Here is a 26,899-nt window from a genome sequence, read left to right as displayed (position 1 = left end):
AATATGGTGTCGTGGGGTAACAAAAAGGCTGGTGGGCAGCTGCAGCTTGCTGGGGGTGGTGAGAGATGCTAGCAGAGGCAGAACAGCAGTGTTTTTCCTATTTTGCTTTCCCTTCTCTAGCAGCTAGAGGGAAGTGGAGTTTCATCAGAGCCCCCTAAGCCCAGGCTACAGATGAAAAGATGTGCCAAGGGAGGCAACCTGGGATGGAGTTGGTGTTTTCAGTCAGGTGCTTCCCTTGTGTTTCACTAGGATCAGAGCCCACACTTGACAGTGATCTCTGTTCGTGAGCAAAACCTCAAAAACATTGAGAAAAGAGCTTTGTAAGTAATGCTTCTCAGGTGCTCTTTAGCATGGCAAAACTGCGTGTTTCAGCTGTGAGCATTGAGGATGTTGCTCATGTCTGTTTTGCTTTGTTTACTTTTTCCTAAAGTACTTTAAACTACTAGCAGGAGACCTAAGATGAGCAAAAAGCAATCCTACTCATCCCTCTCTCTTCAGCTGTTCGCTGCCTAAACATATATCACATCATGGCATTAGAAAGTCTTGATTAACTTGATCACAATAGCAGAATTTAAAAGAAATCCCCCTGATGCTTCCACTCTAGTCATTGCTGTCTGACCTTCATTGCAGAGCTCTACAGCAGTCCAGTCCCTGGGGATACCCGTATAATAGTGGACATCTGCAGCCGCTGGCAGGAAGGGCTGCCTTCGAAGAAGGCCATTTCTCTAAACTTGCATCTTCTGGTCCCCTGGAGTCTCTGCAGAGTAGTCTAGGGTCCTGATATGTACCCTGATTTTCCTCACACAGGCTCTCACGAGTGGAACTGTACAAGGACTTGCCTATAAGCTTCTTTAAAGAAGGAACTTTAAGTAGGAACCAGTACTTCCAACCCAAAAGAAAGGTCAGGGGTATGAAATGGGCACAGCTCACGCTGGCTGGAGTGTGTCTTGCTCTCTAGTTGCTGTATTGCTCTGTAAAAAGCAAATCCCTTTGCTACAGCTCAAAAGTGTTTTGCCTACATCTGAGGAGTCTCGGGAAGCAGGCTGACGGCAGAGCAGAAGTCCCCAAATCAATCGCTGTTCTTAACTAACCTGCTGACTCTTCTGTGCGCTTTGATTCCTGTTTGCAAAGCTCAGTTTTATGCCTGAACATAGACAGGCTTCAGTCCGCCTGAGCAGATCACACGCTGCTGCACGCTGTTTCCATAGCACCACTCAACTCTGTGCTAAGGCGGTCCCTGAAGAGGCTTGCTGAGCCGCTGACTTGCGTTCAGGGATGAGGCGCATCGGGAGTAGTACCAGCATAGTGCACAGGGGTGGGGAGGAGCCTTATTTAAATATTGACTTTCCTGTTGCCAGATGTCACTGTCCTGGCAGAAGGAAAACAGGCCGTTTTACTGCAACGTGCTTTGCTTGGAGCCATGAGCTCTTAAAAGCACCATTCACGCTGTGTGTTTCATCTCCTCGAAAAGCCCCTTACAGCGTTGTGCTCCAAAACATTTTTTTAGAGAGGATTTGATCTTGAGTAAAAGGACAGACCTGCAGTGAGTTCTTGTCTTTCTCTTCTCCCAGGACCGTTCTGGTGCCTGCCTGGCAGGTATTTGTTTTACCTTCTTGTCCTCTGGGTTGTGACAGCTGTTTGTGTCCCCTGCCTAGGCAGACTCTTCAGGTGCCACAGAGCTATAGTACCCTGAGTAGTCAGCATATGAGCCCTTGAGCAGGGGATGCATACTGGATGCGTCCACCCGCTGTATCCAGAGCATTGCTGTGTGTCCGTCACCACTTCTGGAGTCACCTGAAGGAGCAGGGAGCAGAAGTTAGTGCAGAGTATCCCAAAGAGGTAACTGTCTGGACATCTGAAGAAGACCAGGTGATGTGTCTGAAATGGCAAGCTGGGGTTGTGCTGCTGCCTGACAAGCAGTTACTCATCCCTGATCTTCTTGCTGAGCAAGAGTGAGCACAGCACGGGTCAGGCTCCCTACTTCTCCCAGGTCTCAGGCCGTGTTTGGACCCCTGCACACTATCTTCCTCACCAACTCCTGCTCCAGGGTGCGTGGGGACCTCAGCCCAAAGCTTGGACTGGGGACACACCCCCCACATCCAAGTTAAGGATGTGTGTTTGGGGGGATCCCGTGCTCCATAAAAGTTGACTTAATTTATGTAGCTTAACTGCTAAGAACTCTGCTGCGGCTTCTAGCTGGCTACCTCTGTTGTATGATTTAAGGGAAGTAATTTGGAAGGAAAGGGAGACTTTAAAGCTTTACTGTTTTTTTCCTCCAATAAATCAATCCTTAACTACAGTAAAGGTGTATTCTGGACATCCACTGTAAACCTCCTCATCTGAAGACTCCGAGGAAGGAATAAACAGTTGCTGCTACCATTTAAATAATGGTTTCTAGGAATCAGTCTTAAATACTACCCTTTTGTGACATACACTTGCATTTCTTAACGCACTTCTGGCAAATGCTGAGGTACAGCAGTGAGACTTGTCTGTATCTTGTGAACTGCTATTTGAGCTTTGTAGACTGATTTTGATGCTCTGCCAGGACTGCAGATCAGTCTAAATAATGGTCCTCTCTGGGTTCAGTGCCTTGCTAGAATATGTTAGCACTTTACTCAGTCTAGCAGAACGAGTGTGGACACTAAGCAGGTAGTAGAAAACTTATCTGGAACAGTAAAATGCAGTGGCTGAATGTCTCCTTTTTGAGTAAGATCTTGATGTCCAGATGCAAACAAGTCCTGCTTTCCTGCCCTTCATGTTAATCTTTAAATAGTCAACTAAGTTTTTTCTTTTCTGGAGGAATCTCTGAGTATTTAATGTTGGGGGCATAATTCAGTTTTGGACTGCATTGTCTCCAACAGTTAATTTGCAGAGAAATACGTCTACTGCAAGTGCATCTTTTATTACTCGCTCCAGCAACTAGTGCTGCTGTTCAATATAAACTTGTTTAGTTGTGTTTCCCATCAAGGGAGGAAAAAAACAGAAGCACACCAGGCATGTAACAACTGTAACAACTGCCAGAGAGATGCTGCATATGCTGCAGGACACTGCCGCCCTGTGCAGTGCCACACGAACTGCCTGCTGGTGAGGTTGGTTAGACAGTACAGAGCTCCTGCAAGAAGCAAGAGTTTCATGGCTTTGCTGGAGTGTGTATGGGGGTACTTGTTCAGTACGTTTCCCCACGAATCGTGGTTGTGAAGACTTGGTTTTAACAGTCCAGCCGTCTTCCAGGAAAGGCACTTGGCGCTGTGAGAGCGTGGCTAGGACGGTAGGTGAGTGTTTTGCCTAATGCACCTTTCTGGATGCATTGCTTAAAACACCAGCTGCTGAGCAGCAAGTTGCTCACACTATTAAGTGTATAATTTGTTCCTGCAAATTATTCTGGGTCAGGGCAACCCCTGGTAGCAGTATAGGCTGGGGGATGAAGGGATTGAGAGCAGCCCTGAAGAGAAGGACTTGGGGGTACTGGTGGATGAAAAGCTGGACATGAGCTGGCAATGTGCACTTGCAGCCCAGAAGGCCAATTGTATCCTGGGCTGCATCAAAAGCAGCGTGGCCAGCAGGTCGAGGGAGGTGATTCTGCCCCTCTGCTCTGCTCTTGTGAGACCCCACCTAGAGTACTGCGTCCAGCTCTGGAGTCCTCAGCACAAGAAAGACATGGACCTGTTGGAGCGAGTCCAGAGGAGGGCCACAAAGGTGATCAGAGGGCTGGAGCACCTCTCCTATGAAGACAGGCTGAGAGAGCTGGGGTTGTTCAGCCTGGAGAAGAGATGGGTCCAGGAAGACCTTATTGCAGCCTTTCAATACTTAAAGGGGGCTTATAAGAAAGATGGGGACAGACTTTTTAGTAGGGCCTGTAGCGATAGGACAGGGGATAATGGTTTTAAAGTAAAGGAGGGTAGATTCAGAGTAGATATAAGAAATTTTTTACGATGAGGGTGGTGAAACACTGGAACAGGTTGCCCAGAGAGGTGGCGGATGCCCCATCCCTGGAAACCTTCAAGGTCAGGTTGGACAGGGCTCTGAGCAACCTGATGTAGTTGAAGATGCCCTTGCTCATTGCAAAGGGGTTGGACTAGATGACCTTTAAGGTCCCTTCCAACCAAACAAGTCTATGAGGAATCACAGACATTGCCTGAATCTTTAATTGGGAAAGTTATGCCACCCTTAAAGAGTATTTTGGGCAGCCTGCTTTTGGTGTGGATTGCAGATGAACATGAGTGCTATGGTTGACAACAGCAGCAGTGAACAGGGAGAATTAGTTTCTGCATATTTTTAAACAGTAGTAAGTGAAAACTGGTCAAATTGATGCTCTGAAGCTGAATGCTTTTCGGGTGGCTTGCGTGCCTGTCACTGAGCAGGTTTTTTGGCATGAAAGATTTTTGGAGATTGTATAAGAAGGAAAGCAACTCGAGTGTCAGTGGAACCTGCAGAGCAACCAGTTGAGTGCGTACTGTGGTGGCGAGGGAGTGTTTTTGGAGTAAACTGCAAAAGGGAGAGCTTTACTGGAATAAATTTACAGCCATCTTTAATTCCATTCTAGCACACTGGTATGCGAAGTTTTTAATATGCTTCTGTTTCTTATTTACAGTTCAAGAGCAAACTTAAGCTTGGTGAATCACAGAAACGTACTTCCATCCCCAGCGAAAAGTACTTTTCTATTCAAAAAGCATCTTTTGAGAGAGTGAAAATATGGAATGGGAAGAGGGATACAGAAGTTAAAGGAAGACCTCTGTGTGTCATCAAGAGGAGCTGAGAAGACTTTTAAAGCTCTTTGGAAGGGAGAACTGATAAGTCAAGGACAAAGCAAGCATTAAGTAAAATAACTGAACTTCTGTAGTCTGCCTGTTCCAAGGCAATGTCCCTGGAGAGGTCTTGTTTCCCCTTCATGCAAGGTGGTGGCAGCAGCATTTCTGAGAGGTGTGATGGCTCCTTAATGATAATGCCTTATCACAGCTCCCTAGCTAAAGTGCACGCCTGGGGATTGGCAACTGGGAACAAGCAGTATGCGAGTTAGTGCTTGGACTTTCCCCTCTTTGATATACTGATCCAGTTTTTATCTGGCAATGCAGAATGAAAAATTACAATTACACTTGTTTTGTTACTGGAAAATAGTAACCAAGAAAACTCTAAACCAAATGATAGTTTAGAAAGCCGACATTGGTTTATTGCAGCGCTGGGTGCATGGGGGATCTCTCCTCCTAGCATGCACACCTAGGAACAAAAGCACACTCATTATATACATTACAGAAAAATGAATATTAATGTAATTCCAAGAAAAGCCCACCCATTCCAAGAAACTTATGCATATGCTAATACATTCGGTAATTGTCTTTGCGCATGCGCACCAAACTGGGGATGGGGTCTCAAGCGGTCCCCGGGGGTCTCTAGTGGTTGCAATCCCCCCATAATTGTACTTCTGCGCAAGCGTGGTTGAGGCCTTCTTGTTGACAAGTGCAGGTGGCCTCAAGGAGAAGATGTTGTTCTGGTTCTCACTGGACTTATCTCTCCTCCGGCGCCAGAGTTTGTGTATCAAGTTCATTTAGACATCACAAAGTTGTTTTTCCCAGTCCTGTTTGTCTTTGGCCCTTCTCTATAATTAGCAAGGAATTTAACAGAGACCTTGGATTTTCTAAGACCAAGCGCAAGCAAGAATCATTGACGACTATAACACTGTTATCAGTCCCATAAGCAGACTCTATCTACAAAACATGCAGCTTGCCCCAGAACATACTGTTATTCTCTTATTCTAGCTGAAAGGAAAATTACTGACAGGAAAGTTGATTCTGTGTAAAGGTAACACAGAACAGGCCTTTTAGAGCCTACTCTGAGGCCTACTCTCGCTAAACTGTTGCTAAACTGTCTGGTATCAATTCCCCCCTTTGGAAGCAGTTAGATTTATTATCTCACTACTTCCATATTCTTTTCTCAGTGATTCTCTTAACACAACCCACGCAGATCCCTATGATAACTATAATCACAACTACATAAAGTATTCCCTCTAACAATGTGGCTAACCACCCTTTTAGAGACAATCCACCTAATTCTTGCAGGATTTTGTTGAGCCAACTATTTTCTGCTGCATCCCTGATTGCTCTTCTGTCTTCTGCTACTCTCTTCATTTTGTCCAATTGCTCTTGCAGATTATCAGTGATGTTTGGGATGTGGATGCAGCAGTGTTCTTTGTCTAACTTTAAATATCCACACACTCCTTGTTCTTTGACTAATAGTAAGTCTAAGGCCAGTCTATTTTGCAGAGTCATTTTAGTATTGGCTTGGATCTGTTTATTAACAATTTGGAATCCCTTTTGAGTGTCTCTTGATAAAGATTCTACTTGCCGAGTCAAATCTTTCTATTAACATCCAATTTTCTAAAGCCATTAGTCCTGGTAATAGAAAACTTTGAAATCCCCATTCAAGTTGTACATTGAGGCACCTCCAGTTAGCTCTCCTGATGTTATAATTGGGTTTCATGCTCCAATTAAAGCACCAATCTCTCTTGCCTGTATATTTCCAATACCCTCCCAGAGATGTGGTCCAAGTTTTGAGTTTCCTTCTAAGCTTAGTATATTCCGGAACAGTGGTCACATTAGGTATCATGTTATCAGTAACACAGAGTCTCAACAATCCTGCAGCTTGTCCGCTGGAGGCTGGTAATGCAGTTTGCAAAAACTGAGCGTTTAAGGGTTGTCATCCTCTGGGACACTGTCCCTTGGCACCCCTCCCGAATACTGTCCTGTTATCTCCTGATCTCCAGTGAATAGTGTCGTGCAAAACATCACTACATTTATCTACACTTATTCTGCCTAAATAATAGGAAGCGTTAGCCTGTTTAAAGGCTTTTGTGATGTTATCACGTGCTTCCAATAAGGATGAATTAATTGGTATGATACCCCAGGGGATAGGCTACCTAGCCAAGTGAGGAATTGGGATACAGACTGTAACACTAGTAAGATTGGGCATTCTACCAAACCCTTGTATCAAAGTTAGAATTAAGTTCTCATCTATGTCTGTATTGGCCTCTCCATCTGTATCAATTTCTGCATTTCCTGACATCACTGCGAGATAACCCAGAACCTTGTGATCCTGGAGTCAATCTTAAATGTAAAGGTCCCTCTTGTTTTACAGTCCATTCTGGTGATGAGGGTGGTTTGATCCTGCTGTGATGTATCCATGGAGTGACTCCTTCGAGCTTGACAGCTGTGTAGGTGGTGAGCAAAATCTGGAAAGGTCCTTTCCACTTCTCTTTTAGCGGTTCATCTGACCACGTCCTCAGGTACACCCAGTCTCCAGGTTGGTATTGATGCACAGGCATGTCCAGGGATAATGGTGCACTCACAGTAATGTACCTGTGGAGAGAGGACAAAACCTTTCCTAGAGAGATAACATATTCTTTCAGATAATGTTTCCCCATGATCTCAGGATCAACTCCTGTTTCTGTCACTTGATAGGATTTACCATAAATGATTTCAAAAGGACTAACCTTTTCTTTAGTTTTAGGATTCGTAGCAAAGCTAAGGGTAAAGCACCTGGCCATTTTATCTGAGCCACTTGGCAAATTTTTACTCATCAGTTTATTTAAGCCTTGATTCGTTTGTTTTTTCTACTTTTGCACTTGATTGAGGTCTCCATGGGGTATGGAGGTCCCATTTTACCCCTAACATTTCAGCTAAATTTTGAACCGCCTCTGCTATGAAGTGTGGGTCCCTATCTGAAGATAGTCCTATAGGTGTCCCAAATCTCAGTATTATTTGCTTAAGTAATATTTTTGCTACTTCCCTTGCCTTGTTGGTGCGACAAGGGAAAGCTTCTAGCCAGCCTGTGAAAGTATCTATCATTACTAAAAGAAACTGATACCCATTTTGCTGCAGTAATTCGGAAAAGTCTATTTGCCAATAGTCTTCTGGATTGTTTCTTCTCTTTGTTGCTCCTGATAAAGGTCTCTGCTGGCGTATGTTTCTTCCATCGCCTGCAAACAGTCATGTGTTAATTTTTTCCTACCAGGATCTGTAGTTAGAAAGGTTGCTGGATTCAGGATGCTGGTTACTTTCAGCTCCACATCATCTTGTTCCAGAAGGACGGCTTGATATTTCAGCATCCGGCTCGGTGACAGCCGGTGTCCTCCTTTTTGTTGTAGAACAGTTGTAACTGCATGGGGCACAAACACAGTTAGCTTTTGCCTGAGCGTCAATTTTCGAGCCTCTTGGGTCTGTAGTACTGTAGCTGCCACTGCTTGGAGGCATGCTGGCCATCCCTTACTGACATTGTCTCGTTGTTTTAAAAGGTATCCCACAGGTCTTTTCCATGATCCTAGTTTCTGTGACAGCACTCCTAGGGCAATATGCAGTCTTTCATGTACAAATAGTTCAAATGGTTTTTCTAAGTTCAGGAGGCCCAGAGCTGGAGCACTCATTAAAGTCTGTTTTAGTTTTGCAAATGCACCTCTGAGTGCAAACAAGGAGGTTTCCTTTCCCCTGTACAGCTTCATATAAGGGTTTGGCAATGAGTCCAAAATTCATTATCCACAGGCAATACCATCCAGCCATCCCGAGAAATGCTCTAAGCTCTTGTTTCAATTGCTTTCATCTTACCGGTCTGGCATCTGGTTTTGACTGGATGGTTACCGGTCCTGCCGCTCGGGATCGTCCCGGTGTTCCTGAAGCCCATACGAGAGGTGTCACAGCATCTTCTGCTATCTTCTGTAACTCGGCTTCCTTCTGTAATATAAAAACTTGGGCATCCAAAGCTTTACTTTCAGGGATATGGTTTTGGATTTTTCCTTTTGTAAAAGTAATCTGTGCATTCAATTTACTTAGCATATCTCATCCTAACAGCGGCATGGGGCAATCTGGTATGTAGAGAAATTGATGGGTTAACACCCTTTTCCCAGTTCCAAATTTTAAAGGCTGGAAAAATGGCCGATCTTCTTTCTGCCCTGTGGCACCAATAATTGGCATGCTTTGATCACTCAAATTACCCTTGCATGTATTTAATACTGAATAGGTAGTTCCCATGTCTACTAAAAATTTTACTTTCTCATTTTCCAACCTTACTATAACCAGGGGTTCTGTTGGGGAGGGTTTCGATTCTTCCCCCGGTCCTCCTCAATCTGAATCTAAAGTCATCATGTTAGCAGCTTTCCTTGGCATTTCCCCAAGGCCTCGCCGACCTAATTGCGGACACTCCCTTTTCCAGTGCCCTTTCTGCTTGCAGAAAGCACACTGATTTTTTTCTAATTGCTTTCCAGCCCCTGGTACTTCATCAGAAGATTTTCTTCCCTTTGGCCCCCCCTGATAGTTCCGTTCTCTGACCCTACCAGTTTCCTGGGCTATAGCTGCTGCCAGTTGCTGGTTGTTTTTAAACATCTCTTTTTTCTTTCTTTCTTCTACCTTTTCTCTATTGTTATACACTTTCCAGGCATTCTCTAACATTTTGTCCAGCGAGCGGGCATCTGCCCCCTCTATTTTCTGCAATTTCCGTTTTATGTCTGCACTAGATTGTCCCATAAAAATGTGTATTAACGAGACAGCATCTACATCATTTTCTGGATTCATATCGGTGTATTTTCTTGCAGCCTCCGTTAGTCTTTCAAGGAAAGAGGAGGGATCCTCATTCTTTCCCTGAACGACCTGATACAATTTAGACCAATTCTTTGACTTTGGAATAGCATTCCGAACACCATGCAAAATCAATCGTTGGTATTCGGTCAATAACAACCTCTGAGCAGGAACGCTGGGATCCCAATTAGGGTTATTTGGAGGAAAACGTTCATCTATGCGTCCTGCTTGTGCAGCTTTAACATGTACTCGTTCAGCCTCCTCTCTGGCCTTGGCCAAAATAAGTAGTTTTTCCTCGAAAATCACGAAGTTATTCAAGATAATTTGCAAATCTTTCCAGTCGGGATCATGATTTTCAATTATAGTTTCCATAACCTTCGCTACCCGTTCAGGGTCCTCCCTATATACCCCTGCCATCTCCCTCCAGGATTTTAAATCCGATACAGAAAACGGCACTTTTACCCAAACTGGCCCCTCGGGTCCCACTGCTTGTCTGAGAGGGGCTTGTATATTAGCATTTCTCTGCCTAGTCCTGCCTGCCACCGGACTGAAACCTGCTTCACCATCGGTACTATCTGAATCACTCTGTCCATTATCCCTTCTGTCCGTTCTCGGTCCAGCTAACATTTGAACATCCTCCATATTCTCCTCCTCCTCTCTTTTCTCCTTATTCTTGTTGCACCGCCTGCCGATGCTGCATGCTGAACAACAACGCTTAGGCACTTTCTTTTTCCCTGCCTCTAACCCCAGGACCTCACCTTTGCTTACAATCAAACCACATTCCTTACGCACATCATAATCATCCCGTAATGCAAAGAACAAATTCACATACGGCATCTCATCCCACTTTCTCTCTCGTCTACAGAACAACATTAATTGCAGTATTGTGTTGTAGCTTATACTCCTGTTCTCAGGCCATTTCTCCTCATCATCTAGGATATACAAAGGCCGCCAGTGATTACAATATTCTACTAACTTTTTACGAGTAAGGGGATCACCCCCAAACTTTTTCCAGTGTCTTAATATACATCCCAAGGGAGAGCCCTTAAGAATCCCCCCTGCGGTAGACTGTCTGTTTCCCATTTTACAAAGTTTCAAAATTAACACAAATACCTGAACAAAGTTACACAAGTACCACAATTACAAATAAATTTGTCACATTTCAAATCCAGACTGACTATTAAACCGGTGGCAGACAGCAAATGGCAAACGCCGTTCGCCACCCCCCCGGAAGGGGAAGGAACAGAGAACACGGAGAGACACTTGCAAGCTGAAAGTCAAAAGCAGTTTCACTAAACAGCAATGAATATATGAATATATACAAATATACAAAATCAATATTCAACCAAAATCCGGACTCCGGGTGTCCCAGTAATAACGTATGGATTATCACAATTGTGCACACTGATACCAATAGCTTAACAACGTGTACTTAATTCAGATACGACTTATTTGTAAGCAGCCAAGTTAAAATACTGGTACCAATACTCACAACCAATGTCGTTAATATCCCAGATAGCTATTAGCTGTCTCGGAAACTCACCCGACCAGGGAATCGGAGGCTTCCCCGAAAATACTCCAGTGCGCGCTGGAGTCCTCACAGTTCCTCTGGTCTGTGGAGACTCCGGAGAGCTTGTCCCATCTGGGTTGCCAAATTCTGTTACCGGAAAATAGTAACCAAGAAAACTCTCTAAACCAAATGATAGTTTAGAAAGCCGACATTGGTTTATTGCAGCGCTGGGTGCATGGGGGATCTCTCCTCCTAGCATGCACACCTAGGAACAAAAGCACACTCGTTATATACATTACAGAAAAATGAATATTCATGTCATTCCAAGAAAAGCCCACCCATTCCAAGAAACTTATGCATATGCTAATACATTATGCAATTGTCTTTGCGCATGCGCACCAAACTGGGGATGGGGTCTCGGGCAGTCCCCAGGGGTCTCTAGTGGTTGCAATCCCCCCATAATTGTGCTTCTGCGCAAGCGTGGTTGAGGCCTTCTTGTTGACAAGTGCAGGTGGCCTCAAGGAGAAGTTGTTGTTCTGGTTCTCACTGGACTTATCTCTCCTCCGGCGCCAGAGTTTGTGTATCAAGTTCATTTAGACATCACAAAGTTGTTTTTCCCAGTCCTGTTTGTCTTTGGCCCTTCTCTATAATTAGCAAGGAATTTAACAGAGACCTTGGATTTTCTAAGACCAAGCGCAAGCAAGAATCATTGACGACTATAACACTGTTATCAGTCCCATAAGCAGACTCTATCTACAAAACATGCAGCTTGCCCCAGAACATACTGTTATTCTCTTATTCTAGCTGAAAGGAAAATTATTGACAGGAAAGTTGATTCTGTGTAAAGGTAACACAGAGCAGGCCTTTTAGAGCCTACTCTGAGGCCTACTCTCGCTAAACCGTTGCTAAACCGTCTGGTATCAGTTTGACAGTACCAGTCTAAATCTTAAACTTGGTTAGTCAAGGCTTGAGAACGGAAGAGAGTATTAACCTGGTGGTTGCCATCATCATCTTGAACTATTGAGCAAAAAGCTTATCTTTGTCATGGATAACGAGTAAGGAGCCAGACTACAGCAGGAGTGCAGCTTAACCATGCAACCAGTAACTTGTGTGTGGAAGTTCTGGAAAAAAATGTACGTTTTTACAGCTTTGCAGTTTCCAAGAACATGATGTGACTACAAGGAGCTGTGAGACTTGAGAAATTAGGAAGGCTTGTGCATCTCAGGAGAGACCACTTAAAAGTAACTGGTGCCCCAGGAACTTGTGTGTGGCCACCTCTGTTTTCTAAGAGTATGTACAATAAGGGCTAGATTCAGCTGTAAGTTTTTGAATTAATTTCCACATTTTAATACACACTTATTGGAGGGGCGTAATTATCTCCCAAGTTGCAACAAGCCTGAAGTTGGGTTTGAGGATGAAAATGGTAGGGTAGAAGCCTGGGCTCTTGTTCACTTCTGTAACTTACTGAAATAGCTCCAGGCTAGTATCAAGTACCTTCAGTTGACTTCTGATGTATTGTTTGGATCTGTTTTAAGCCAGCTGATGCTGTGAGCCTAGAGGAGGGCAGGGTAGCCCAATGAGGGGATTAGGCAGAAAAAAAAAAAAACCGAAGGTATCCAAACAACCTGGCAAAAGGTTGGCTGCTAGGCTTCCATATGAAGGCTGTCACTGAGCAGTGCGTGTGTATGTAACAACAGAAGTCAAAATGATGCTTCCATTAAGTCCCATCAAATCTGCAGTGAGGTTGCCAGGGATGAAGGTATCTGAACACTGCCTGCGTTTAGAAGATTGGATGGGATCATAGGAGAGCGCAGCCAGCTAGCTGTTTCCTTCGTTAGTGTTTGGGATGTTTGGAGTGGAATTATGTCACCAGGAGAAGGCTGTTTTGAGAGGATGGAGCTTTCCATACTTTGTTGTCTTCTGATGGTAAACTTCACAGCGCTTCTAACAAATTTCACTCCGGTTGGTGTTATGTGTGCAGCCTTTGTGGGAGCCCACCTGCAGATTACTGTGCTTTGACTATTTCTGGGTGACTTGTATGACAGTACGAAAAACTATTATGTCCTGAGCACAGAAGTGACTCTCCCAGTGCTTTTGAAGGGCAAGCCAACATCTCTAGCTGAACTGACACGTGTTTGGAAGCTTTTGTGCCAGCTTTTGTCTGGACTGAGGAGCTTTGCTAGGAGAACCTGAGTGTAAGTGCTAGGGAAAGTTGCTGGAGGAATAAAGGAAGCTGCACTGGAGTGGGTGAAGAATAAATCAAGGAGTCTGAGAAGTGAATTCAAAGACTTAACTTCAGCCTGGTTTCCCTGGGCTCTGTTTAATTGATAGATTAAAGGGTAAGAGGAGGAGAGGCTCCTGCTATAACGTAGCTTTAGCATAGTGACACTGGTAGCTAATTTGTCTGCTTCAAGCTTTTCTTTGTATACAAGAGTGAACTCTTCCTGCTGCAGAGGCATACATTCGCTTCCCTCCAGGGGAAAGGGGGATCAGGGAGAAGTGGGTGCCTTTCTAAAACATATTTGCCAAGAGCTGCTTCTGTGTTCAAGGTCTGGAATCACATGTTGGGCCCAAGAAGTTACTCGCTTATTCATCTGGTGAGTAAAATGTAAGTCAGTTCCTTTTATGCAAATATAGGACTTATTTTTCCCTAGAATCTGGCCCAACTGGACTGGTCAGATGCCTTTTTCCTGCAGACCCCTAACTGAAATAAAAATAGTCTCTACTGCTGTAAATGCTCTTGCCTTGCTTGTCAGCTGTCATAATACTCGCATATACTGGGGAGATGTGTGGAAGTGCCAGGTCTCCTGTGAAGTCTCTGTCCATACCTCAGTTTAGAAAGTATGGGAGAAAATTGAACTTTATTCTGTTAGCAGGTAGTTATTTGCAGATCTAATTCACAAGATGAAGGGCTGGACACAGGCCTCCCCTGGAGCAGGGCACCAGGACTCCTTGTGTTCCTGGACAGTCTCTCCAGGGTTACAGGCCTTGGAGGATCTGGCTGTGAGCAGCCTGTGACTTTGTACAGCCATTGTCTTAATCACAGAATGGTTGAGGTGGGAAGGGACCTCTGGAGGTCATCTGGTCCAACCCTGCTGCTCAACCAGGGCCACCTAGAGCCAGTTGCCCAGGACCATGTCCAGATGGCTTTTCAATATCTCCAAGGATGGATTTTGTGAAGTACTTACCCTAAGCCCCGTTGCTTGCATCCAGTTGTGCTCTGCTTGGATGCTTAGGTGCTTTTGTACTCTGTACTTCTGTCCTTGATAGTAAATGGTGCAAATTCTGTGCTACACCAAATACAGGCACAAACTTGGCCATTATGTGATGGGAGCTAGTATGTACTTCAAGCATTGAAGAGTGTATGCTAGTGTTATTAAGGTACTGCTAAGACGACAGATGGTGCTTTTTTGGTGATTATCCTTTCAGATATCACAGTATGTGATTCAGCCTAATAGATAATCAAATCTGCTTTGTTCTTAAAACTTCGGTATCATTTTCATGGTGGGACCTGATAGTGTGGAGTGGGAATGATGGGCTTTTCTGGAGCTGCTTTTCAGAAATGGAAGCTCTGGGGTGCAGTGTTGAAAGAGAGAGGTTTGCTTTAAGAGTGCAAAAGAGCAGACTTACCTTCTGAGGGAGGCTAGGAGTCGCTCCAGTCGAACTCACTCAAGTAAAGCTTTTAATTAGATTGCAAGGTTACATACGAAAACTTCGTTTAAAACAATCCTGTTCTGCACTACAGCCTTTTCTTCCTGATCTTTTCCAACTGTCAACTGGCTGCAGCTCAGCACTATTTCTCCAGTGTTTTTGACAGGTTCAGTCACTTACCAGGGATGGGAGTTGCTAGAGAATGGCAGCATAACTGGGATAAGCAGCTGAAGTCCAGTAACGAAATATATTTCTCTAAAATCTGCCTGGCAGTGTTTTGACTCTGTTAATCTCACTTGGAAATGTTCCTCTGTATTTGTAGAGTTTGGCCTGACTTCTCCAAAGGCGATGCAGTGCCCCACGTGATCACTGGTTCTGGGGTGCTGGCTACTGTGTCCTTTGGCCTGGACTCTTCCCATAGGTTGGAAACGCTTTTCACCTGTTATTGCTGGAGTTGACAAACGTGACTGCTTTGGCCACTGTTTGAGACACAAAACTTTGCCGTAAGTCGGGGATTTCTGCCTAACAAAAATCTTCTAAGTGCTGGGGCAGGTGTCTTCAAAAGATAGCAGAGAACCCATGCAAATACAGAGGCTTCTGTCTGATACGAACGGGTTAAGAGTCTTGCTGTGGTATCAGCTTGTCTAGCGGCAAAATATGCTGGAGCGTGGATCTACTCCCTCACAAGATCTCAGGGAGTTAGTCTGATTTTATAATTGGATTAGGAGGAGAAGGGAAGAGAACTGTTGCCTTCGCTAAGATGTGCATCAGCTGTCTGAAATGCTGTGGGCTGAGACTTTGGTTTAAGAAAAGAGCAATACTAGCAACCCCGTAATCCTTAACTGTAACTCTCAGAAGTGTTTGTGTTGCAGGGTGATATATCTTGGGAGAATACTGATCATTCTAAGAGGGTCTTGTTTGGTGGTTGGTATTTAATTTGAGTAAGTGAAGGCAGCATTTAGTCTTAAGAAAATGCTGGAGAAGATATTTCTATACAAAGAATTATTCTGGACAATGCTGTTGCATCAGGGAGAGCTAGTCCAGAGAAAGCATGTGGGGGCGAGACTGAAGTAATGAGATTAATAAGGTGGTGTTGAGTTCGACACACTGCTAGAAGATAGCAAATGCTTAAACACTTAAGCCACAGTCTGCTCACTATTACTAGCAGGGCTGCAGAAGCCTGTACTCGTACTGTGCAGCAACTGCTATAGTTCTGCAGCTCCATTCATGGCATGCACAAATCTCGGGAGCTGAAAGACATATCTGCTGTTAAAGGGAGGGGAGAGAGCACAATGTGGAAATAGGAGCATGAGTGTACTAAGTTAAGGCTTGCTTAATTTTTGGGCTTCTGTCCTATTGCTTCACGGCATCTTTCTTAGTGCAGTTTTAAGGCCTTGGATCAGGTGCTGAAAGGCTTTACTCGTCTGTAAACTGGTAAGACTTTAAAGATCAAATTGATGCTACAGAACCTAGATTGGCTTAAGGTGCTTAACTAGCTTTATAGCTCTTAAAATGGCTTATGCCCTATAAAACTCAGTTGGAGTGGGGAGAGGAGCCTGACTGTTGCTGCCTGACTGGGATCTACCTGGGAAAGATAGGGGAAGACCCAGCTGGAAGTCTTTACCCCAGCTGCAGTTACTGGAAGGCCTCTGGTCAGTCTTGCCTGTTAGCAGACAGGGGAACGTGCAAATTCCAACTAGATATAGGCTGAGCAGGCAGTTGAATCTGAACAATCAACCGTGAAATAAGAGATTGAATCTTTTTTGCTATGCTCCCAAAACAGCAAGTGCCTCTTCCCACTCTTTGGCAGCAAACTCTTTCCTTGATCTTCCCCCATCCTCTTTTGCTTGCTGAATTAAGTGCTGGAGTCATGGTAGGCTTGCCAAAAGTATGGGCTGTGGTGCACAAGTTTGGCATCTCTTGTGCTTAAACAGCACATGAACGCAGGATGTCCAAGATGGTGAAGGTGCCTACGTAGCAGCAGAACTCTAATTTGATTAGGCACAGAACTTGTGGATTGGTTATTTAGGTAGCTTTATCCAAAGTATTGTTTGGATCTTGTCCTAGGGTAGCCTCTGCATTCCTCCAATCCTGAGGCATTAGTGGTAGCCTTTCCATTTTGAATTTAACTCTTTGTATGAAACACTACTGAATATGTAGCTTAGTTTCTTCAAAGCCCAGAGATTGTATTCAGTCTTAATTGATCTGGGTTTGGTTTCTTTAGGGAAAGAGGGATATAACTTTTTAATGTATAAACAAACTATTGTTCTGCTAGACCTAAATGTGGGAAAAAGAGCTTCTCTGCAAGGCTACCGTAACATCTTATCCTTGCTTAGCTACCAACAAGGTAGAAGTGCTTTAATACTGTATTGCCTTACTTAAATTGCTGCTAGGGCCTTGGGCTAAGGTGGAAGCTGCAGACCTGGGTAGCAGGTGCTATCTGAAGAAAGAACAATGTCTGAGACCAGGCAGGCAAATATCCGGTTAACAGTGTTTGCTCAAACTTAACAGCTTTTCTTGCTGTGCAGGAAGTTCCCTCCCGTATGGTTCATGATGTGCACAATCTGTGCTGACTGTTGATGCTAAATAGTTACCAGGGAAAGCTTTAAGCACACTCTCCTGACCTTAACAGAGGAGATTACAACTTGATTAATGGCAGGAGTTGTGATGGTAACGCTTTGCTGAGGCTTGCCGAGCCTTCCTGAGCCACTTTGTGACATTCAGTTGAACTTGTCGGTAATTGGTTCAAGAATCCTTGACAGAAGTTATCTACCTTCATGCTAGTCTCTTAAACACCAGCTTCTAAAATGGCACAGATGACTTCAGTAACAACCTCTTAGTTATCCGGAGCTGTTAAGGGCAAATTACTACTTATTCTGGAACAGCAAAATCTTCAATTTTAATCTCTTGCATAGTGAGCAAAACCTCATTGCTACTTGTCTCTGGAGCAGGTGTGTCCTTAGGCTTCAAGATCTCTTCAGAAGGCACTGGCTTGCAGCTGATACCTGCAGTAACAACAAAGGTACACCTGTAACAATTGAGTTTGCTATGCAGGCAAAGAACAAAGATACTCGAGCATGCACAATAACTACTCTAAGCCAGATAACAGAAATCTAAACTTAAGCTTCAGCTCTAAAACGTATGTCTTGCACTGGGAAGGCAAGGTATATCTAGCAGGTTATGGTTCTATGGCCTCAGTTCTGACTTGAGCCAGCTGCATGTGCTCTGAATTACCATGAGGAGGAGGAAGGCCACGCATGGGGATATTTTGGTCATGGGAGGGCCGTTTAGAAAGGCGTCATAATGAGCCTGTTTTCATAGTGTAGAGAAATCTTGATTCTTGCCGTTGCCTAGCTATGTTCAGACTGCCAGGAGCTGCTAAACTCGTCAAAAAGCTTCATGCTGCAGAGCAAAACCTTTATTTTCCGTTCTGTGTGGCTGCTGTCTGCCATCCCCATCCTGCTTTGTTTCCTTGGGGCCATCACTTTAATTTGGAAAGTCCCTTGGAGAGAAATTAACTCCTCCAAATGCTTCACACCAACAGCTAGCAGGGCCTGTCTTCTTCAGACTGCCTTTAGGCAGCATGGTGGGAGTGCTGCCTTGCTCTGCCTGAATCCCTGGGTGTGCTGAGGAGCTACTGGGGAAGAAGCAGGTAAACTGACTGTTATGGCTGGCAGGGGAGTACTTGTTTTCCCTGAAGTGGATGAGTTAGGGATGACGGGTAGCCTAGGAGTTGTCCTACAACAGGTTTCGAAGGGTGGACTGTAGTTCTTTCTCCGTACAGCCAGATTAATCTGAGTGAAGAGGGTAGTTTGAAGTAGGAGTGCTTGCATGGCCCCTCTCTTGGCAATGGTCTTGGGACAGTAATATTTCTAAAAGCTAGAGAATTGTCTTGGGTGACTTCTAGGCTCATGCTCAGGCTATGCATAAGCCAGGGCAAAAGCAGATTTCAGCCTCTCACATGGAGGCTCAGATTTGTAACTGCAAACCTTCCCTGTAAGCCAAAGGTATGTTCTAGTGGTGGAATAGAACAGTATACTTGTCCCTCTGACTGCACTGAAGATGTGTTGGAGAGTTTGGCCTATACACACTACTGTCTGTAGCAGTGACAGGCCAGGTCAGCAGTCTTAGACTGGCAATCCAGATGTCTTCAGGACCATAAAACCAACTTGTACACAATAAAGATGCAGGAAGAGTACCAGATTTCTTTGAATGGATGATATGGGGTAAAATCCAATGCAGGGAGTCTCCTGTAAATGACAAGAATACAAGTGTTGACTCCAGTAGATGCCCTTGGCCAGGAAATGGTATTCCTGATTGTTTGTTAGCAGGGATGAACAGATCTTCCTAAGGGTTTCTTTTTCCTATAATAGCTACTTTCAGTTGTTGGTAGTGTGCTAACATTGACCAGTGTTACACTGAAGGGTTCTCTGGGGTTGGGGAAAAAGTCCTGGGTGGTAGCCTCACCTTCACTCTCTCTTTCTGTGTGGGGAGAGTGGTGGTAGAAAATGCCCAGCTCTTCCAGTGTGCCACGTCTGATATCTTGTCATTTTGCCTAATACAAGTACTGCCCGAGCCTTTTGTACAGAAGGCGGTCACCGTCCGCTGAGTTACATGAGGGAAGGCAGCAAAGCAGAATCGGTAGCTGTTCATGTTATTATGTTTGGTTAATAGAGAGTATATTATTACTGTAGCCATGTTACTGTTCTCTGCTGCCTCTGGATGCTTTAATTAGAGTCTATGGCCAAACCTTTGACCTTCGTCAGGTGAATTTTGCAGTATTTCTGGCAGATGCCGCAGCCACGTGTCAGAAATGGAGAGAGGCACTATATTTTCTTCTTTTCAGTGGGTTCAGAAAATAGCAGAGACCTGTGTTTCAGGCTCTAGCACACTCAGTGTTTGAGCCTGCAAATAGTCTGCACCAGAAACCAATGTAGGTCTGCAGTCTAAAGCTCTTTAATTAGCTGGAAGGTCTGTTGCTGCACCCGCTGACTGCAGTGGGAATGGGAAGTTAGAACTTCAGAAGTGGTATGCTTTCTTCTGGTATCCCCAAGGAATACATTGCCCAGGCTTGACTTGGGTATGCTGCAAGGCTCCTTCACTTCTATGGCTTTGAGCAGAGGGTGGTGTAATGTCTCTGATTGGCACCGTCTTAAAACGTCGCTATTATGGTAAAGGAAAAGATTGACTTCCATTTGATTACACTGCTCTGTGTGCAGGCTGCAGTGAAGAGCCCAGGTGAAGGTATGGGGTTGGGAGGAAATCATTGCTCAGCTGTCAAGGGGATCTACACTGCTAGTAAGCTCGTTTTTTCAGTGAAAGCAGCTGACCTTGTAAGAAAAAAAAAAAATGTAGTGAAGCGCTACAAAACTGTGCTGAGTGCCTCTTTTAGGTAAGAAGCACTTCTGCTTCCCAGGGCTAAATCTTAAACCCCCAGCATGAAGTCAGGTGGCTTACGTAAGTTGATCTTTCTTCATGGTATACGTGTCAAAACATAAATACATTTCATCAGGACCATGCCTTCCAGTGTTACCGGTTCCTGGCATAACTGGCTGCTCCAGATAACTCTGGCTGAAGCAGCAAGGACATAGGGCAGTGCACTTCAATAATTTAAAAAAAACCAAACAAACCAACCAAAACCAAAAAACAACAAACAAACAAAAAAAAAACCACCAAAAGCCTTCATACCCAGATATGTTTAGCCTCATGGGCAAAGATCGTAATGCCCATCAACACTTTCATAAAAAACCTAGGTGGTGTTTATAGCATAGCCTTCAGAGATGAGTGCTGCTTTCTCATGTTCTGATCCTGCACTACAGTGTGATACCTGGGCAGCAGAGACTGGGTTCTGACTACTGGTTGTTACACTGGTGGAAGCAGCTGGAGAAATAGTTACACACACAGAATTTTCCATTAATCAGAGGAAAAAGTCCTACACAGATGGTATATAGGATAGATTACGGCTAGTAATCCTTTTGTGTCCTAGAAGATTAAGGATATCCTGGTGTAGCTGCAGTCAGCTGACTGTTTTTTTTTTTTTATTTGAATGATTGAAAATTCTTCATGCAGTTCTGCAGAGGACCCAGTCTCTTCCAGAAGCCACAAACGGTGCGCTGTGAATGTTTGTTAAAGGAACGGTCTGTTTAAGTCCAGCCCCAGTTATAAATTTACAGGAACTTAACTTTGTGCCATGTAAACAGCAGCAGCTACAAGATGGCTAAGAAATCACTTGCTAGACGGCTCTATCAAATCTAACAGAGGTGTAAGAGAGCTGAATTTTATGAGGAGGTACAGTGAGTGTCATGTGAAGAAATGAAGGGCTTCTGAATCCTGCTGTCCGGGTCACCCCAGAAAGCAAAGATGAATGCTTCGGTGGAAGAAGAGGGCGACAGTGCACTCTGAATTTTCTGGCATGGATCTGTATGAGGATTACAAATCACCCTTCGATTTCAATGCTGGAGTGAACAGAAATTATCTTTACCTGTCGCCTAGCATAAACCTTTCTCCAACCGGATCACCTACACTGGCAAAGTCTGGTAACTTCCTGCGCTTTCTTTTTAAAAATGTCTACGTGGAAAGTTTAGTGATTAATATATGTAAAAAAGAACTTCCCAAATTAAGAATCTGTAAGATTTGCCTGAAATGCATATGTACATGAAGGTAGAAGTTGACCTGCTGTTAGCTCTGGTAGCTTATTAGCTTTGGTGTGTCATGTAGGTAGTATCTCATGTCCTGTGCATTTACCAGTTTTACCTTATTTCTTAACTCAGTAGAAAGGCAGTTTGAGGGAAAATGAAGTGAACAAAAAAATTAGGGGAAAACGGGCAACTTCTGCAAGATTGGGGTAATTGGCATAGTTGGACTCAGCTTTTTTCGGGGGAGGAGGGGAGGGTAAGAATTGAATACTTAAACTGTCCAGAGCTCTGAAGTCATACTACCATCTGCTCTTGCCTTAGAACTGAAAATATCACTGATTAACAAAAATGCCCTCCAAAACCTTTACTCTGTTCCACTTAGTGTTTAGATTGCTGTAAATCTTATGTCTGCAGATAATTAATGTACTTGCACACCCCTGAGGAAGCAGCTGTTGTGTGCTGTAGGGTTAAGCACTAGACGGATGCCACTACTAATTTCTAGCTGGTAACCTGTTGTACAGAACACCTACAGCCATGCCTACCGCCATATTCTAGTCTGGTTTTACCATCTTTCCTGCCAGACGTGATCTTCCAGCATAATTAAAAATACAGAAAGCTTAGCCTGACTTCAGGTGTGACAAAGCAAGGCAAAGTTACAAAGGTGTTGACTTTTTTTTTTGTGAGCTCGTTCTTTAAAATCTTAGAAACATGCATCCCTTGGGGAACCTCCGTGTGAAGTAAAAGAAGCCCCGCTGTGAACTAGGTGAGCTAGGGGCCTCTGGGGAACAGGGGTCAGCTTTCACTTCAGCAGTTACTGCATCTCCCACCTCTTCTAAAGCGGAGGAGCAGTTCTCTGTATCTGGTGGGGATGCATCACCTTAAGCACTGACCTTTGCTGGGCTTTTTTTCTTTTTCATTCACTTTGAATGAATGTGAATCCTTGCTCAAAGCCGGGATCTTATTGTCTGTCATCCTTGTTTATGGGGTGTATTTGGGTTGTGGCCACACCATTGTGGATGTCTGTGGGTTGTTATCTGTGTAGATAACTGCTTCTTGGTCAGGCTGCCTAGCACGACCTTCCCATTGCACAGATGAGCCCTGTGTCCTTGCAATGGGAGCAAAGTGAGCAGAGGTGAACAGTAACAGGGGATGGGAGGGGAGGTGCCAGAATAAAGACTGGTGAGAAAGTGTTTGCATACTTCAAATGGAGCTAAAGGAAAAGTAATAAATGGGAGGGGGGCAGAAGGCAAGGAGAGGAAGGCATGGTTAGATGTACAGGGTGAGGTGTGGAGGACTCTTGAGTAGCAGTGATTTCCTGTCTTCCTAAGAGATCTAGACATGGGAAGGGGAGGAGAGGTAATTCCCTTGCTTCTTAGCATTGTGTCTTAAGTTCAATGTAGGCAACAAGCAGCACAAACTCCCTTAAAACACCACTTTTCCAAAGAGAAGGTACATTCCCAAACGAGAAGCTATTGCCGCGGGAGACAATCCAGCATGTTTTCCTACTGCTGGATTCACTTGATCTATTTTTGGTGAGATAATCCAGATGACTCTCCATAACCAGATTGAACAGACTTTCAGCTCAATGTGCTAATGCTCTGGAGGCAGCGTGGCCTTTGATACTTGCAAACTTTCTGAAATGGCTTCCACAATGCAAAGCTCTGTAGTCCCTGAAGGGGCTGCAGATGGGAACACGGTCAGGAGCTGGAGGCCAACGTACTGGGAGTCGTAGAGTGTCAGGGGAAAATGCAGTTTAAATTGTTAGTTTTCCTTCAGTATAGGCATATGTAATTAATAGTATAAATAGCAAATTGACAAAAACGTATGGCATTCTTAACCATTTGATGTTCAGAAAAGGAAACATGTTGATGTATAAAATAAAAATTATGTGACTGTGAGACATGAGCTGTAATATTTTTTTTTTTTTTGGTACTGTTGTTCTGTGCTTTGGTTTGGGAATTAGACTTGAACTTCTTTTCTGCCTTAGATTCCTGCCAGAAAATAGTGTATTGGGAAAATTGTAGGAACTACATTATGTTTGTATGGAAGACAAATGTAAGTCTCTGGGAAATCTTTTGCTGGAAAATCTGTTTGTTGCATTAAAAGGTGTTTAAAGTGATACTACTGCAAGCACTAAGGACTAAGAATAAATAAATCTTTAAAGTGAGCACATCATAGTAATACAAATAATATCCTTCTCCTTTCTTTCGCTGAAGCTGTGAAGGCAAAAGTTGAGGACGGCCATAGGGATGTTTGGGATTCATACAGAGGCGTTTGGCAGAGTTTTGGTTACTGGATTTGGAGGGGGAAGAGGCAGCAGTGTGAGTGGATGCACACCCTCATCAGTCCCTTCTCAGCACTCCACTGCTTTGTCTGAAGTGACAGCCTTTTGTTCCCAAGCTGCTTCTCTAGGCTTCTCATCTTTTCCCAGGGAAGTGGTGGAGTCACCATCCCTGGCGGTATTTAAAAGACAAGTAGATGTGGTGCTTAGGGATATTGTTTAGTGGTTGACTTGGCAGTGTTAGGTTAATGGTTGGACTCGATGATCTTAAAGGTCCCTTCCAATCAAAACGATTCTATGATCTGTCATAATGTCCAGGCATAAAACAGCAGCTTACTTATAGTTCCACAGTGTCTGCAACTTTCTAGCCACAGTGGTCTCAGTTACTAGGGACAGAGAGGTTGAGCAGGGTACAGGGGAGGAGTTCGTACTTGCAGTGCAACCTTTTTCTCCGCTGTTGCTGAGCTTGCTTGTCACCATGACCGCTCCCAGTATGCTGGGAATGGGCATTTTTAAATCTGATCCAGAGAGGAGTGAGGGAGGGAGCCTCTGCACTGGTCTTGAGCACCTCCAGCACTTCCAGAATTTCTGTGCCGCATGAGCAAGAGAGATCAGAGAGCATGTGGACTCCTGAGCAGAGGTTGCATAGGAACTGCTGGTTGGGACGTAGCGTTCTGCGCCTTGGTTTCTATCAGAGTAGTGGTATGTGTTGTTCTCAGTATGTTTCCAGTCTCCTATTACAGCAGCAGTTGCAATTATATTGAGCTTTAATACAACTTAATAGAATGAAACAGCCAGTAAAATGCCTCTGGTTTCCTGTATGCTGCAGTACTCGGGGAGTGTGACTTTGGTGTCCTCTCATCAGTTTTCTTTGTGCACTGGCACAAAAGGTCTGTATGTTAACATTAGCTGCTATCTGGCAGACACATGATGATCTGACTTTTAATGGTTTATTCACCTCAAGGGCTGCTGAGAAGTGACTCTATACCTGAGGTTGGAGAGGATGCTGCTGCTACAGTTGGTATGGCAGAAACACTCTCTGAAGAAGAACAGGATGAGCTAAGAAAAGAGCTTGCTAAGGTAAATCTCTTGCAAATAGCTCTTAAACTGGTTTTGAGAATGAAAATCTGAGATAATGCTGTCTTTGAACATACAGTTAATGCTTTGCATATTTATTCAGTGAGCATCTAAAGCCGAGTACAGCACTCCTGTGTACTGCGGGGAGGGAAAGGGAAGGCATCAAGGAGAAAAGAACATCCAGTTCTAGCTATGGGGAATTAAGCTAGAAGTTCTGAGTGTACAGATCTTAAACTAAGATGCATAAATGCCTAGCCCTTTTCTTTGTCAAGTGAGAAGTGGGTAAATAAGCTGTCAAAGAGAACATAGTTGGAAGCCAAAACCAAGTATTCTCTCTGCTGGTGTGGAGGAACTAAAGCCGTTGTTTTCATGAAAGATGCCCCACAGTAATATCCGTGTAGACGCTGTTTTGTTAATATCTAACTATTCTTGTCCATAGTTCATATAGCAGAAATTTTTTTAAGAGCGAGTTAAAGTAGCAACATTCGAAGGACAGTCAAATATTCAAGCCTGATACATGCATTTCAAAAGTTGCCAAAGTCAAGCTTTATTGAGTCACCAGTCTTTTTTCTTTTGTAGCTCTATGTGACCTTAGAACCCTAATGAAAGACACTAACTTGAGCCTAAGGTTGTCATGTGAAATAAGAACATTTAAGGCAGTCTTGGTTTTGTTAGTCCTGAGTATTATTTCATGTGAAACCAATCAGCTGAAGATGGTGGGGGAAATCTGGTCCTGTTAGAGTTAGTCATGCTAGACTTCGGACAGGTATCCAAAACAAAGGTGCATTGAAGATATTGGTATTTCCTCAAAGGAGCTTCAATGAGTGGGCAGTCTGATACTCTAAAGTAGGGTGGTCCAGTCTGCATGAGGAAGGAGGGTTGGATGTATGCCTTCACCTTTGTACATATGGCCTTAGTGCCTCTGTCACATCTATACAGCCCACAGAATGGCATTGTAAAACTGTTTTGACATCTCTGATCATGGTCTGGTCTTGCTTCTGTGAGAGGCTTAAATGACCATCTGTGTAAAGAAGGAAGTATACAAACAGTACAGTTTTCTAGTTGCTGAACAGGTGTTGTGTTTTTGTTGTTGTGGGGTTTTGGTGTTTTTTTTTGTTTGTTTGTTTTTTGGGTTTTTTTGTTTGTTTGTTTGTTTGTTTTGTTTTGTTTTTTTTAACTGCTCAGTCTGCCACCATTTCCACTCCTGCTCTGGGGAAGGCACTCCTGTGGCTGGATCCAGCCTGCAGTTGCTGGCTTAAGCCACAAAAGAACCTTTCTGTTCAAGCAAGGAGACAAAACTTGTGTATGGATCAGACATGCACTGAGCTTCCTGATACTGGTCGTACATTGGTATTTCTTCTGATGTGGAATGAGAATACAGGCTTGGCGATTGCCTCAGGTTTGACTAATCTTCAAGCTTCACATAGGCTAATGTTGTCTAAAGGTAACGATTTCTAACTATACAGTCTTTTAGTTACCAACTTCCTTGTGCATATTCCAGTAACAGAGCTAGCTGCAGGTAGATGGCTTTCTCACTAACTAGCTCTTGTTGTAGACTACGATGATTTCCCTTTTAGTATTTAGAAACAAATGTGAGCCAATGTTAAAAATGCGTTAGCCCTCCCATTACTGATGCCTAGTAGATGTTTTAATAAATACATAGTTAAATGGCTGGGTATATTGCTTGTTAATTTACCCCTCATCAACTCTGCCGCCACAGGTGGAAGAAGAAATCCAGACACTCTCACAAGTGCTAGCTGCCAAAGAGAAGCATCTAGCAGAAATCAAGAGAAAGCTGGGAATTAACTCATTACAGGAAACTAAGGCAGAACATTACCAAAAGCTGGCAAGATGTTACATCAACCACAGCGTATGTACCAATTTACGATGATTGTCTCAGCTGCTGAGGGTGAAAAAACTATGTAGTTCTTGTGTGATGTCGAAACCCTCTGTTCTTGTGAAATGAGATGAGTGTAGATAACACAAAGTTAAGTTGCACTAAAACTTATCTGGATAAATCTTCATAGATTTCTTACAAGAAGGCCACTATTAGCCATGTCATCTCAGGCAAAATAAGAATGAAGTACCATAATATGGGTGATTCTAATACACTTTCTGTCTGACAGACCTGAGATGCCATTACTGAGATGTGTCCTGAGTGTCCTGAGTCCAACAGAATACCCTTCTT

General features: G+C 43.9%; 1 protein-coding gene across 1 annotated transcript in view; it reads left to right on the top strand.

The window, feature by feature from the left end:
- The window catches only part of TPD52 (tumor protein D52), a 138,171-nt gene that overhangs the window by 7,340 nt on the left and 103,932 nt on the right, over window positions 1-26,899 (top strand). The window contains 3 exon segments of the mRNA XM_068396339.1: window positions 24,599-24,714; window positions 26,432-26,530; window positions 26,532-26,581. Coding sequence (XP_068252440.1) covers window positions 24,599-24,714; window positions 26,432-26,530; window positions 26,532-26,581 — 265 coding nt within the window.

This window comes from Nyctibius grandis, chromosome 3, assembly GCF_013368605.1.
Source record: "Nyctibius grandis isolate bNycGra1 chromosome 3, bNycGra1.pri, whole genome shotgun sequence".
In the NCBI taxonomy this organism is placed as follows: domain Eukaryota; kingdom Metazoa; phylum Chordata; class Aves; order Nyctibiiformes; family Nyctibiidae; genus Nyctibius; species Nyctibius grandis.
This window is presented reverse-complemented; position numbering and strand designations above follow the sequence as displayed.